Source organism: Cimex lectularius, unplaced genomic scaffold (assembly GCF_000648675.2).
Source record: "Cimex lectularius strain Harlan isolate CLEC.00 unplaced genomic scaffold, Clec_2.1 scaffold97, whole genome shotgun sequence".
NCBI classification, from domain to species: Eukaryota; Metazoa; Arthropoda; class Insecta; order Hemiptera; family Cimicidae; genus Cimex; species Cimex lectularius.
The window spans coordinates 879751-896138 of NW_019392672.1; the positions used below are offsets into that span (position 1 = coordinate 879751).

The window sequence follows — 16388 nt, forward strand, 5'->3', positions numbered from 1 at the left end:
AGAAATTGACACGGCACTCATCAATGGAAGGGGCGGGATCGGATCTCAGCGACCTTGAATTTGGTCCCAACCCCCTTCAAAAATGAGTTTCTTCGATGGAAGAACACCGGTACAACGGGTGCTCAAGTTCACATTTGTGTTGTGAGCCCTCCCCCAAAATATGGAGCCAGGTATAAAGTAATTTTCTTTTACAACTATTTTCAGAATATTGAAAATGATAAGAAGCGATCTTGAAGATACGAATTATTTCGCACAATTGTTAAGAGAATGGTGAATTAGTTGGTTGAATTATTGAATATGTCATCCAGTTGACTGCCAACACTTTTTTTAAAATGGTTAAATGAATTCGATAGTCAAGTAAATAATAATTTCCAATATAATAATAATCCATGTAGAAGCAATTTTGAACACTAAAAATATTCTCCAAATTATAGATCAATCAGAAATGTTTTTAGAGGCGAGTGTTTACATATTTCCTTGGTTAAAAACATAAACGAATGTTAAGCAGTCAGCTTGGGATTAGCATATAAAAATATTGAATGGATGTGAACAACATTTCGTATAAATTATTCAGAAATAGAGAGATCTAATCACCACACATTTCGTATAAACTCGATTTTTCAAATAATAGTTCATTATGTAATGTGCAATTGTTGAAAAACTTATGGCACTTATTGATAGAATGCCCAATGTACCAACCGTAAACATTATTCAAAAGATTATGCAACATTTAGAGAATTTAATTATTATTTAAAATATGAAACAAGATGAAAACTTGTAGTACTATGTCATAAGTCTACTGAATTTTTTTTTTTCAGAATTCTTCAGAATTGTTAAACGAATAAGAATGTTAGTATTAACGGTGTGAAATAGAATCGTAAATGCATCGAAATTTCATCGAGTCAAGTTTAAAGTTTCTTTCATTTAGTTTTTTTCCATTATCTTATGAACAATAAAAAGTCTATTTATATGTCGATGTGTATGCAGGAACGATGCAGATTTGGTCATAGGTTTTTCGGTTGAGGATAATCCACTAAGGGTATGTCCAAGGGTATTCTTGAGGGTTGAACAATTATACAGTGGTACTTTGAGATAAGGGGTCGGCCTAGGTTTATGCCCGGGCACGGACTGCAAACACACACCCTTCCTGACGGATGGGTCTTCACTCTCATCCGTCAACGTCAACCCAAACCGAGAAAACCTCGAGGATATGCAAATTCGAAGATCCCCCGGCTCTTAATTGGAGAAGAGCATGATCCTAGTGGCTCCTCGATCCCCGGGGGGATCGTCGACGCCTCAAGTGGGACATAATGAATCACCTATCGAGGTAACAAACGTTTGCTAAATCCGAGGGCTGGACTGTCACAGAAGGCATCTGCCCTTTTTTTCAGTGCGTGTTCACATCTCTATACAAATTCACCTTAAGAGTTTAAAAATTAACTTTATAAACTTGACACCTTAAAAGTTGCCAGTTAAAAAATATATATATAAATAAAAAATACAAATTTGTGGTGATTAGTGACCGTTAGTCGATGATTATTCAGAAATCGTGAGATGCGGTCTGGTGTGAAGTAGGTTTCAGACAAACATTTTCTTTATCTTGCCAACGTTTTGGTCTTTATTGACATCTTCAGGAACTGGGATTTACAAACATTGTTTACATCCTACATGTATTTGTTAAATGTAAACAATGTTTGTAAATCTCATGCCCTGAAGATGATCTCAATAAAGGTCGAAACGTTGGCACGATAAAGAAAATGTTTTTCTGAAACCTACATCACACCAGACCCCATCTCACGTTTTATGAATAATTATCGATTAACGGTCACTAATCACTACTTTTTTTTATATTCAATCTAAGTTGTTCAATGAGTAGTAATACTTTGATTTAATATAAAAAAATATTTTTTTGCATTGTGTACATTCACTTTTTTCCACATCCTACATGTTTTTGTTATATTTAAACAATGTTTGTAAATCCCAGGCCCTGAAGATGATCTCAATAAAGACCGAAACGTTGGCACGATAAAGAAAATCTTTTTCTGAAACCTACATCACACTAGGCCACATCTCACGATTTCTGAATAATCATAAAAAAATTCCCAGCTGTTTTCTTTACGATTACGACTGATGATCTAGGTGTCCGTTTTTTTCGCAGTTTGCCCTTGGTGAGCGGCGTTTCACCTTAGACATAGTTAGGTGTTGACCTATATTACACATTGTAAAAGCTCTTGCTTACAAATCTAATTTATTAATGACAACCTGTAACATTTATTTAAAAATAGAAATAAAGTCAAACATGACCGTTTCCTGCGAACCAAGTGGTATTGATACAATTTCACGCCTATATTTGTATCAAAATCCCTTTTCATTAGACATTTTTAATTTTTTTGAAATACTTATTACAATAAGTTAAAAATATCTTAAGACATCATCTCCATGTTATTTATATCGATCAAGACCATTGAATATTTGAAAATATTTCATCTAATCGTTATACGTAATCGTGCTCAATTTAAAACTATTACACTCGCCTTAAGTGGTCAAATAAGCCTCGTGTTGCAAATCAAACTTTAAGCACTGAGAAGACTGAATCATCCTGAAACTCGCGTTTGCAAAACGAAAAGTCATCCGTGCATAAATGTTGCTCAGGGTGTTATTAAAATCCGAGACGAAGCGAGCAGTTTGGAGGCACTTCATCACGTCACGTACCTCATATTCTTAATGATATGATTGCCGGCACGGCATCGCACCAGGATTTCGGATTCGTTAATTCATTTTCCAATTCGTACTCGCAAGGAAGAGAACATGCACGTTTTGTAAAGCAGCCCCGCGGACCCATTGTTCGCCGGCTCTTAAACACTTTGGCTAAAGAAAAAACAAAAACGTAGGCCTCCTTTTGTAATGAAGCGTTCCGAGATGTGGAAACAGATAAAAGCTCGTGTGAATACGTAATGAACGGGAGTATTGTGTGGTCAATGGTATAGGTGGTAATTTTCAAACTAAGACCTAGGAGCCCAAACCACCTGCCACACACTTAACAACACCAGAAAGCGTTTCAGTTATAAAAAAAAAAGTAATAATGGGCGAGCATTCTAATTTAATTTGAATACTAGCTACTCTCCTTTTGTCCTGTGTTTAACACGAAGCTGGAAGTTACAAATTAATTTTAAACAAAAACAACCACAAATTGTGAACATCCTGAGATTTAAAGAAATTATGTTATAAATAATATATAATACATTATATGTAATACATAACATATACTTACATACATATACAGGGTGTCCTTTTAAGATGGTACGGCTGAGTTTCTCTTGAACGAATAACGCTATACAAAAAAAAAATTTTTTGGAGAAAAATTACACCGGGAGCCTCAGGACTCAGGCAGTACAACTTCAACATTTCAAATACGACCCTGTATGTCCTGACACATATTTTTAAAGGAATTTTTTACGCTGAATATAATGGTGCAATCGGATTTTAAATTGTTCAAAAATGACAAATTATGGACAAAAGTTTGAAAAAACGCATTTAGTGTTTGGTCGTTAATTACAATAATTTGCAACTTCACTAAAGTAAACATTAATCGCGTTTATTATTTACATTATGTCATGGTTTATCAAATTCGCGTTTTGAAAGTGGTTTTTTACTTTTTACGAGGGTTCACAAATGCAGAGGCCATGTAAATACTCATACAGTACCTTTTTTGAAAAAAATTCCATTTGTAAGTAATGCAGGGCCGCTGGATTCGAACCCGGGACCTTTACCTTACAGTGATGAGCATAGCCTAAGCCATTGCGGCCACCGGCGCCCCCTACCTTTTCGTTACATTCAAAATTAACCGATGAGCACATTTTCCGATCAACAGCGAGTTGAGTAAGTACCCTAATGATTTTGTAGAGTTCGGGGTGAACACCATCAATGCCCTCGATGAAGAAAATATAGATGCCAACTTGGCCTGCAGCCTTCTAGCCATTTGGCCATTTAGCTTAATTGACTGCTTTATTCATAGTGGTGGCTGCGTCGTTCAGTCGCGTTGTACTCCCAGACATTTCCTGATCGCTCCTGAGTGCACCACAAAACGTTTATGCGTGTTACTCGCAATACGAGGAGATAGGGATCAATGGCTGTTCCATCGCCAAGAAATCAGCAGCGTAATTTCGAAGAGGAACTGAATATTTTATTATATCTTCGCGAAAACCCGAATTCCTCTCTCCCCCCGAAATGTTGGAAGGGTTTTAGGTTTTTCAAAAAATAAAATTAGAGATATACTCCGGACCTATTTCGTGACCATGATAATACAATTGTGTCAGAACGTCGTATTTAAAATTTTGAAGTTGAGCTGGGCCTAAGGTACGCCAAAAAGGTAAAAATTTGAAACTAGACTAAAAAAATATTTAACATGTATTTTTTTGATAACGCATTGGTTCAAGAGAAATTCAGCAAGGCAATCTAAAAAGGACACCCTGTATATGTATATATATATATATTGCATATATAAAAACTATAAGTATTTGAAGCTAATTGGCCAGCAAACCTACCGTTGTATACATATAAAATATCATTAAGACTAATTTCAACACAATTATCTATAATAATCAATGATAATTGTATATCGTTCAATAAGTTATAGTTTCCAAAGTTAGTACTCTGAATATCTGATCTTTTAACTATTTGTGACTATTTTTGTTATATCTATCTATTTAGGAATTGTTAGTTAAAATGGTTAGCTAATAGTTGCATTAAAAGGTTGAATCAATTTCAGAAATTCAGTTGTTACATGCCCCTTGGCCAATGTTTTTCTTTTGTATTTAAATGAATTCAATAATATAATAATAATAATAATAATAATAATAATAGGAGGTAGTACTTCCCAGATAGTAATTTTTTCTGTATCACCAACTACCCTTTCTAATTTTCGTTTAGGACTACCCTGCGGACTTATCCCCTAAGTTGGGAAAGGTAATTTATGCGACCGACCTTTCGTCCTCTGGAAGAGATTCGAACATCCCAACTTCAAGGATTTCTCTTTAATCCTACCAAATCTATTGCAAGAACTTGGGGTGAAGTGCACCGTTAGAAGTGGTCGATGAAGGTTTATCGGCTTTGCTCATGTTCTATACCGAATCTTCATCTGCTGTCAATGGTCATTTGATAAATTAATCGTTACCGAAAGCACATTACTTTCAGGACAAAGATCTAAAAAAACAATCAAATTCTTTTTATGAAAAATTATGATAAAAACGTTAATCTCGGCATATTTATGTTTTTTAAGTGTTCAGACTTGCAAAATCTTTTCATATAAAGTACGGTTTATTTGAATGTTTAGTTTTGACTGCAATTACACTCTCTTTTTATTTTTTGGATTGGTTCATTCTTCTGTATTAGTTGTTAGAAGAATTATCTTCAATGTTTTTACTTCTAATATAGGTTTATTGAATAAAGTGAGAAACATCCTGATCTGTTGATAAGTCGTGGTTATATTTAATGGTTTCATTCTTATAATTTTGTCGCCTCCGGCTGGTTGCATTATCATTCTCTCACGCTACTTCTCTTATGCTAATTCCTAACAAATGCCCAATCTGTGGGGACGATTTTGACGAAAAAACTGCCAAGACCCTGCTATTATATTAGAATTGAAGACTGGGTTTAATATTTAATTCGCCTTTTGCACGTCGGTAAAGATGAATTGGCAGATTGACCAGTTCCTCTGATTTATTATATCTGTATTCATTCAGATTATTCAAACTGGAAAATTGTTTGGTTTTTTTATGATTTCGACTACATTGCCAATTTTTTACGTTCAATTTCCATCTTTTTATTGAAATTTAATAAAAATCAAAGATGTTGGAGGAAAAAATTTACAAGTATATTTTACGTTTGATGAGAAAAAATCAATTGACCAGCATCACTATTTTACCAATTAATATGTATTAATAGTACTTTTCTGTCATCCTGTATAATTATTATATAAATTCCCATGGCCCATACTTGTCATAAAAATAATTATAATTTAAAAAGTTGGTAATTCAACTTGTAAAAAACAGTTATGACAATCATCAAATTGCTTTAAAGAATAAAAAAGAAAAATATATTTAAAATATCTCGTTAGTAGCAGAATTGTCCTAGAAATCACATGGTATGACTTACAGTTCAAATGATTATATAAATTAACTGTACTCAGTAAATTAACAAATTTCTCGATTTTTAGTCACTATTTCTAAGTCGGTTGTTTAGAGTCATACTGTTAATTTGTGTTAATAAATTGAATTTATTTATTATGAAATACAATCCAAGAGAACAAATAAGACAATTTATACATATGTTTAATTCCAATAGTTTTCGTGGTCCGCTTGACCAATTAATATTTCTCAATTAATTAAGGTTTTTAGATGAGATTAAACGCGAGCGGGATTCGAACCCACGATCTTCGTGTTATCCACTCGATTGAATTTTCCTCCTTTTTACCATTTTTCAAAAGGTGGGGTTGAGATGGAAAGTTAGGGTCCGAGTGGATCGAGCTCAAGTGATAGAGCAGCGGCGTACCTAGCCGAAGATCGTGGGTTCGAATCCCGCTCGCGTTTAATCTCAACTAAAAACCTTAATTAATTGAGACTTATGTTTAATATTTGTATATAATATTTCCATTTTTAAAAATGGCGAAATGGCCTAGAACAAGTAGAAGATTTCGTTAGTTCCATATTTATTTCTTTAATAAATTTAAATCACTGCGTAGAAAAAGTATTGCTACTAATTTTCAGAAAATTCATAGTCCAATTATTAACCATTTAAATAATTATAAATACGATCCATGAGAACAAACAAACCAATTTATAGTTATATTTAATATTTCTTTATAATAGTTTTATTTTTAAAAATGGCGAAAAGGCCTGAAACGAGTAGATGATTTCGTTAGTTCGATATTTCCTTTTTTTATAAATTTGTAATCACTGTGTTCTACTGATTTGCAAAAAATTCATGGTCCAATTATTAACAATTCAAATAATTGTAATTACGATCCATGAGAACAAATAAGACAATTTATACTTATGTTTAATATTTGTATATAATATTTCTATTTTTAAAAATGGAGAAACGGCCTAAAACGAGTAGAAGATTTTGTTGGTTCGATATTTATTTTTTTAAAATAAATTTATAATCACTGTGTGCTACGGATTTTCAGAAAATTCATGGTTCAATTATTAACAATTTAAATAATTATAATTTCCATCCATGAGAACAAAAAAGCCGATTTATAGATATATTTAATATTTATTTATAATATTTCTATTTTAAAAAATGGAGAAAAGACCTAAAACGAGTAGAAGATTTCGTTAGTTCGACATTTCTTTTTTTTTATAAATGTGTAATCACTGTGTGCTACTGATTTTCAGAAAATTCACGGTCCAATTATTAACAATTTAAATAATCTTATGATTTTTCCTTCTTGAAGGTGGGATAATAGGTCATCTCAAAAAAAACCACAACCAGTTTTTATCCACACGTTTCGGATTTATTTTAATCCTTCCTCAGGTGAGTTAACGCAATGGTTAAAAAAGTGTTCGTCAGTCGTTTTAGGTTTTTTTGTAGTCCGAATAAGTACCACACTGGCTCTTTTTTAAAATAAACTGTTATAAAATATTAATGACATTTATTAACAATTCAAATAATTATGAATATGTTCCATGAGAACAAACAAGACAATTTATATTTATGGTTAATATTCGTATATAATATTTCAATTTTTAAGACTGGCGAAACGGCCTAGAACGAGTAGAAGATTTCGTTAGTTCGATATTTCTCTTCATATAAATTTGTAGTCACTGTACAGAAAAAGTATTGTAACTGATTTTCAAAAATCCCATGTTTCAAAGATTAACAATCCAAATAGTACTACTTTAATTTTTTTGAGTATGTATTGTTTTAAAAAATTTGTTTTTACGACTGTGACACATCTAAGTAGTTAAGAAGAAGGGAAGCCCTGATTATATTCAGGTCTGAGAATATAGGTCCAGTATAATAAACGAGAGTGAAAAGGTTAAATTTTCAACTGACCACACAGACACATATGCGCTTCATCCCGATTACTATAATTAACATGTAAGCTCAGTTACACTTGACGTTCTTCTCTTTCGGACAGACCAACTGTAGCATAGTTGAGCGTATAATTTGTTAGCCAGATCCCTATCGGGGAGCAATTAACTGAGTTCTGAGTGACACGAAGCAAACCCGTTTCTGTTCCAGAAGGTCCGAGGCTGGAGAAGTCGCCCCTGCTCGCCAACGGCTACAACCACCCTCCGACCCACCTCAACCACATGCAGTTCATGCAACTGAACCACCCGGGCTCCGGTCACACGGCCATACTCAATCCGGGACTGCAGCACCATCTCATCAAACCGCCACCGCCCATTGAGGCCTTGTCCAGGTAAATAGATGTCAATCTTTCAACCCCACCATTATTCACACACAACAATATTCACACAAATAAAAAAAGCACATGGTACGAATCAGATTATGAGTTAATATCAACCATAATGAATTGTTAATTTCCTTATATACCAAGAAGAGAGAGAGAGAGAGAGAGGGAGAGAGAGAGAGAGACAGAGAGAGAGAGAGAAAGAGAATGAGAGAGAGAGAGAGAATATTGAAGAAAGAGAGAAAGAAAGAAAGAAAAATATAGAAGATAGAGATTGATTGACTGATTTGATAAAACGTTTTATTGAACCACGCAAAGTTAGGTTTCATGGACCTTTCCTCCACTTAACGTGAGTTTATGTTGTACGTTATACATTACACATACAATTTATGCAGATTCTGGTGATCTTTGCAATTTATTTTACGAGTAGAATACAAGAAAAAAAAGTTTTACACATTTCACGTTACAAAAAATTTTGTTTTATAATATAATTATAATAAGATAATATTTATTTATGTAAAACAATTAATAACAATCAAAGAAAAAAGAAAAGATAAATTATAAAAACTTTAGCAAGAGTTTTTGATAGTCATGACGTTAAATGAATTAACCAATTAATTTTTAATTTTCGTTACTATTACAGTTATTTAGAGAATACAAAAATACATATGTACGTAATATTAATTTATTTCTGTTTCCACGATTTCATTGTTAATTATTTTCTTCTATCAGATGTTTTAGTTTCCTTTTGAAAGTACGAAAACTGCTCTCAGAGGAAATAATACATGGAATATTATTAAATATTTTTATGCTGGTAATTATGAAAGAGTTGGAGTAGATTTTTGAGTTCTGTGAATTTGAATTTCCGATATATTGTTTTGTCCAAAGTTTAATGTTTTAATTTGTCTATTATTTTAACAAATAGATAGTTCAGTTGCTTAATGTGTACAATTTTAAACATTGTTGATAAGAAGGTCTTTTTTATAATTTATCGGATCTAAACAGATTAATACTTTAAAATTTATAATATATAATACTATCATGTTTTAGTCTTGATTTGTATCTAACATATGCATTTTGTGTTGTTTGGATATCACGTTAGAGAGAGAGGGGAGAGAAATAGATAGAAAGATAAATAGATAGAAAGATAGATAGATAGAAAGATAGATAGATAGAGAGAGAGAGAGAGATAGAGAGATAGAGAGAGAGAGAGAGAGAGAGAGAGAGGGAGTGAGAGAGTGTGAGAAAGAGTGAGTGAGAGAGAAAATGAATGAACAACGATGAAGTTTCATTTTTCCCATATATATGGGCAATCGCCAATTTTATTATAATAAGTACAAAATTATTTGTAACAAATAATTACGTTACATTGCAACAAAAGAACAAACAACGAAACGTTTAAGACATGAAAAATATTGAAATATTAATCATTGACATTAATAAAATAAATGAAGTATTAACATAAAGTATAATTTATAGTTATTCAGATATCGTGAGATATCATACTATAGATTAACGGTCACTAATCTCTACACATTTCTACACGAGAAGAACGTATAATTTATATTTGAATACAACATTTGAATACATAAATAATTAAGTATTTAAAAAAAAATTTAATATAATAAAAATATTTAAAACATCTTGCAAATTTTGGTCGTCAACGACCTCTCACACAATTAACGGAAGAGAAAGAGATAGTAATGTGTGTGTGTGTGTGTGTTTGTTGTTTGTGTGTTGTGTGTGTGTAAATAATAATAAATTCATTTTATAAAAGTTACAACGAAATCTCTCACGCACACGATGTCATAACAACAAAAGAGATCAAGTTACACATTATATCCATAATCATTTGCATAAACATCGGGAGTGGAATATTCTTATTAACTCCTAAGATTTTTTTCCAGATCTTTGATATTACTTATCTTCTTAATTAAATAAATCTGCTTGTTTTGGTATTTCTATAATAATCATCTATCTTTTTGAGACTTGAAAATTTTTGATCTTTTACTTTTAAAATAAATTTAAAAATTGTCCTAAAAATTATAACTAAACGGATGAAATCGAACAACTATTAAATATAATTGATATACATAGTTAATTAATCTTAATACCTATTCTTAATTTTATCTGTTTTTAATAATTCTTGTAATTGACATAATATCTTATTCAAAACGGAAATGGGAAACTAGTGAAGTCCAATTTGAGTGTTATTTAGGTGCCATTCGTTTAGTTAACGTTCAAAATGACGTGGGATAAAATCTAAACAGCAATACGATGGGAATCGCCTTTATTAAGGTTAATGATGTAAGAACTGCATTAAAAATCCAACATTTCTAAGCGAATGGGTTTCAATTTAGACTTGATAGCGGCTTGTATTAGGACGCCGATGCGCTTCAAAATATAACGAAAAACAACGTTGTTTTTCCCATGTCGAATGTCCTGAGGTGTGGCGTCGTGTTCGATTTTCATTACCAAAGATTTAATTAATAATTTTTAATGTTTTCGCGCGAGTGAGACATTTCTGTTCACGCTCTCACGCTTCTCATCCGAATGTTAATGGTTTGTTTCCGCAACCTCGCCATGGAAAGTAGGTGATCTTTAAACAGCGTTATGGGGCCCCCTTCGGGCTATGAGAATTATAAAAACAAGTGATCCTAATTATATTAATTAAACGACCAGCGGCATGAACGGGCCGCCAATTATTGGGAAGTTAATATTTCTTTTTGCTTTAATTCATCCGGGGGAAAAGGCCGAGCAAGGAAATGGGCTTTACTTGCTTGCAATTAACCTTGCGCTTGTAATGTTATTTGATAATTGCAACATTCAGATGCGGTAGGCTTGATAAACAGATGTAAGTTGTAAGATTTATAATGAATATTAATATTTCTCCATAATGTTGCTGGATTTCTGCTTGTTAGGTGTTTTTGATTGCCTGAAGAAACTGTTTTCTATATAAATGCTAGTAAAATCCTCATATGAACATTAATAAATTGTTGATTCCATAAACATTTTTGTTCACTGTGAAATCTTACAATAAAATTAAATTAATTGTTTGTTTAGTAAATGAATGTAAAGTCAATAGTTGACAGCTAATTAAATAAATTGATACATTGAATATTGCTAGATAGATAAAGAAGAAGGCGGAAGCTAAACAGCTAGCAAAGTTTGATAAACTTATAAATAAGAGAGTGAGAGAGAGAGAGAAAGAGAGAGAGAGAGAGAGAGAGAGAGAGAGAGATTGATTAGATAAAGAGAGAAAGAAACAGAGGAAAACCGAAAGATATTCATGATTAGGGATAGAGTGAGAGAACTTGGGAATTGTTGGTGGAAAGAGAGAAAGAAAGTGGGAATTTGAAAGAGAAAGAGGGAGAGAGAGGGAGAGGGAGAGAGAGAGAGAGAGAGAGAGAGAGAGAGATTAATTACAAATTTAATTTTACGAAAATGTCAACAGTTTTTCCTATACCTGTCAGAACAGTAGTTTACAAGTAGAAAAACCGAAATATTTTAAAATGTTTAAAACATAAGTATCGCATATTAGTAATAATATACATATGTAAGCACCGCTGAAATCTCTCATAAATTTCACAAAAGAACTTGTTTTTTGTTTTCTAAAATATTCGTCAATGAGGATAAGTACAGTTTTAATAGACAAAAGATATAATCTATGTACAAACAGATAAACCATATTGTATACTTATCAGGATGTAATAATTAATTATATAAATCATTCATAAACCATCATCATCATAAACCCTCATATAAATATTTACCGTATATTGCATAATGTAATATTACATTTAATTATTCTTTTTATCACAGATTTGTGGTTGAAATGGAAAATTAGTGTCACGAGCGGGATTCGAACCCACGGCCTTTGGCTCAATACGCCGCAACTCCCAGCTATCGTGACATGGTAAGAGGTTAAGCGGCTTATTGGGCCGAAGGTCGTGGGTTCGAATCCCCCTCATGACACTAATTTTCCATTTCAACCAAAAATCTGAGATAAAAAGAATAATTAAATGGAATAATTTATATGGTGAATTATGACCACTAAACAAATATGGATTAATATAATGTTATATTTTCTCGGGATATCTTGACGATAGTGAAAGAAAAATTCCATATAAATAATTAAAGTTTACTCTATTTAAACTTAAATGGTTCGAATTTTATTTATTCGTAACTGGTTGATTCATGATAAAACTTTATAGATAAGGATGGAGTGAAAGGCAGGGAGGGTTGAAGAGGGATAATAAGAGCTAACAAAAGGTTGCAAAATTTTTAAAAGTTTTTAGATATTTTTCAAATAATACATTCATCTAAATATATATGACATACTTTTTTGAAAGTTAAGTAAAAGCACCACATCTTTTTTCCATATAAATAAAAATAAAGTTAAGTACATAAGTAAATTTAAAATTACAATCGCCTAAACCGGAAAACAAAAGGGCTAATAAATAAATGCCGCGATTGTTTGAATGAATAATAAAGTTGAACGGCTGAAATTTCTAAGTAAAATTATTACTGAATTGCGTAATTTAATATTAGAAAATGGCTTAAATTGAACATAGTTTCATGAAAGGGCGTGTTTGTGTTTGAGTGGTGGAAAAAAGGGCAAATTAATATTCCGAGTCCTTATAACGGGTGTAAACTGTGTCTAAAGCCCGTGCGGACCGCCGGTTAAACATTTTGCAATTATCGGTGTTGTGGGATCTAATAATAATTAATTCCGGATAGGTAATTAATATTAATGGACTTGTTTAATTGAGCAATGAGCTCCGATGTGTATTCGTAATGGAGCTACTACAAAAGAGGGGCGGTGACGCCGCTATAATTCAAACGGATTGTTTATTTCCACATATTAAAAAACATATATTTTCATTGCTCAAACAATAGTTTATTATGAAATTCATAGATTAATTTAGCCATTTTGTAAAGTTTTAGAAAAAATGAACATCAATTTGATTGATTATAGTGAATATTAGTCACTTAACATAAATTGTCAAGTATCTTGTAACCCTGAATTTATTATTTTATGTTTTAAACATCTCCTCTCCCTCAGTTTACTTTTTTTAAGTTTCTAAACATTTTTCGTAATTATTAAAATATGGTTTCAATTTCATGATCACGTTTAAATGTGCTAATAAGGGAAAAATTCCTAACCTCTTATAGAAGTGATTTTTCATTTTATAAAACAATAAGAGTATTTATTAGAGAGATTTTGCATAACGTTAACTCTATTTGAAGACTTTTGCATAACTGAATTTGCTAAGTTTGTCGTAGTTCAGGTTATAATCGTATCTTGCAAGTTTGTAAACAAAGACACTGTTCACGGATGTTATGAATTCTCTTGAATGCTGACGATAGTTTGGCAAATGCTGAGGACTTGATAGTTATAGAAGCTCTAACGTACAATGTAAACATTAATTAATTACCAGGCAATTTCAGTTTAAATGAAATTTAGGACAAAAATTTTCTTTAAAAAAACTCTTAGCTAAACTTAGCAATTTCATGAAAAATTAATATATTACAGTGGAGTTAGTTAACTATATACATACTCATCATAACCACATTCTATACTTGTCACTTACAATTTTAACATTTAAACTGTATTTGGATCAGCCAAAGGGTCTGTTTTAAACAATTGCTGTGGTTTAATGATGGATGGATGTATAAGGTTGCTGTATTTCTAGATGTCATTCCTGTTTATACGTAAATAAATAAAGCTAAATTTTTTCAAGTTGGAACACCAAACATACATACATTCTTAGGAGTCAGGATTCATGAAAACTTGTACGAATTGTAAAATGTTAACTATAAAATAAACAATTTTATTATAGTTGTACATATATAATATTATGTTTTTAAATTGGACTTCCAACAAAAAACTTTTTTGTTCTTAACCGTCTCCCATTAAATCTGAGCGTGTACACTGCAATCAATTTAACGTTACCGTTCACGCTAACGTTATGCAAAATGCGCTCCTTATTATTCTGACAGCTCAATCCCAACACTTAAGGGGGTAGTTGGATGTAAAAATCATGTGAGTTATAGTGGTAAATTAATTAAGGTTTTAAGTTGAGATAAAAAAGTCATTGTCACGAGCGGGATTCGAACCCACGACCTTCGGCTTGATACGCCGTTACTCTACCACTTGAGCTATCGTGACTTCGATCCCCTTAAAACCTTAATTAATTGAATGTTATTAATTGGTCAAGCGGACCACGAATAATAGTGAATATAGTGGTAAAGTGGAAACATACTACATGTAAGTAAGGAATATGATTAAATCATGGAGTTTAAAAATGTGAGAAATAATAAGATTTTGTTGGTAAAATCGTGGATTTAAGCCGCAAGAGTACAACAGTTCTATATTGCGACCTTATTCCTAAAATAAAGTTATTCAGGAAAATTTCTTACCGCTTGCTTTTGAACTTGCCAGTGTTATGTTAAATGAACATCATATTTTTATTATAGTGGAAAAAAAGGATTAACGGAAAGGTTGTTTGGTGTGTTAAGAAGCCAAAAGCCGGATTTCGATGGCTTCACGAGCAGCCTGGCTGTTAAGTCAGCCTTCTCTTATGAGCGGCGCCATTTTCAAAAAGCCGACCTGAATGATAAAGGGTTGATTTAAATTCTCATCGGGTCGGGGAGGCAGAGGAGACATATGAATCATTTGCATTTTAATTACTGATCAATGCTGTTTGATCTCACGGCGCTTTCATTACCACCGCCACCCCTGTAACGAGGGTGGAGAATCGTGTCCCGCTTTTCCACCGGACAATTAACCCAAAACTAAGATTTTTTGTCCACTTGTTACTGAATTGTCGGACCCATCATTCAACTGGAATACCGGTTTCATTGAAAATCACAAAAATATAATATTTGAAAAGTGAAATTCTTAACTTGAAATGATAATATTAAAATGTTGTACTGGCATACTTTTTTATCGTTGTATTATCATCTCTCTATAAAATAAATCGAATAATTTCTTTCATTTTGTGGCTGAAATTTGACACAAGTTTTACCATTTCATATTTGTTTGTTTCCGAGAAGCAATAGGGAAATGGGAAACCAGGACAAACTAATAGTAGTTTGAATTAAATAAAGAAAATTAATGAAAAATGATAAAATTAGAAATTAATAAACCAATAGCGACATAAGAGAAGATTTTTGGTCTGAATCTATCAAAATAATTTGAAATTATTGAATAATAGTTTTTTGAAATGTACAATAAATAATTGAGTTTAAGATTTTTTTAAACTTAAAATATCATAATTTTATTACATTATTTCGTACTTAATCTAACAAAAATTCGACTAGTTCTTCTACTAGTATCTAGTATATTACTATACTAAAATTAAATTAATTTTACTAGTTTTATAGTAGTTACCGTACGCCATTAATAATAACTAATTCATTACTTTTTGGTCCGCTTGACCAATTAATACATGACAATTAATTAAGGTTTTTAGTTGAGATGAAAACAAGTTAATGGCACGAGCGGGATTCGAACTCACGACCTTTGGCTGGGGAGTTCGAATCCCGCTCGTGACACTGACTTTTTTTATGAAAAATGTTAATTGGTCAATCGGACCACGAACTGTAATGGCATTAACAATAACAATACACCCCTTTTTACCGTTCCACCCTTCCGTGAAAACATTAAAAATATAAAATTGTTAACATTAGTATATTATGCTTTAGTTGAGTTTATAATTTCCTATGGTATTTTTCGTGGGGTGGAACCAATAATTGTTATTTAAATCCATTAACTATAACTCAAAATTCTCTTTTGAGAACAATACTTTCAAACCCTTTTAAGATTCAACACCAATAAACTGTATGCTATTTTTCAGCTGCACTTTTATTTTTCATTAACCTTTTTAGGTTTCTTTACAATCACAAAATTAATTTTAACAAATTAAGTTCACATTATGATTCCAAAAATTTATTACTGTAAAAA

General features: G+C 31.9%; 1 protein-coding gene across 5 annotated transcripts in view; it reads left to right on the forward strand.

Moving 5' to 3' along the window:
* LOC106667103 (dachshund homolog 2) overlaps positions 1 to 16388 on the forward strand; it is a 248288-nt gene that overhangs the window by 119856 nt on the left and 112044 nt on the right. For 4 of the 5 annotated variants that reach the window (XM_024225339.1, XM_014394806.2, XM_014394803.2 and 1 more), the window contains one exon: positions 8248 to 8428. In XM_024225339.1, the coding sequence (XP_024081107.1) occupies positions 8248 to 8428 (181 nt within the window). The remainder of the gene's footprint in view (positions 1 to 8247; positions 8429 to 16388) is intronic. The other variant, XM_014394805.2, reaches the window with a different exon arrangement.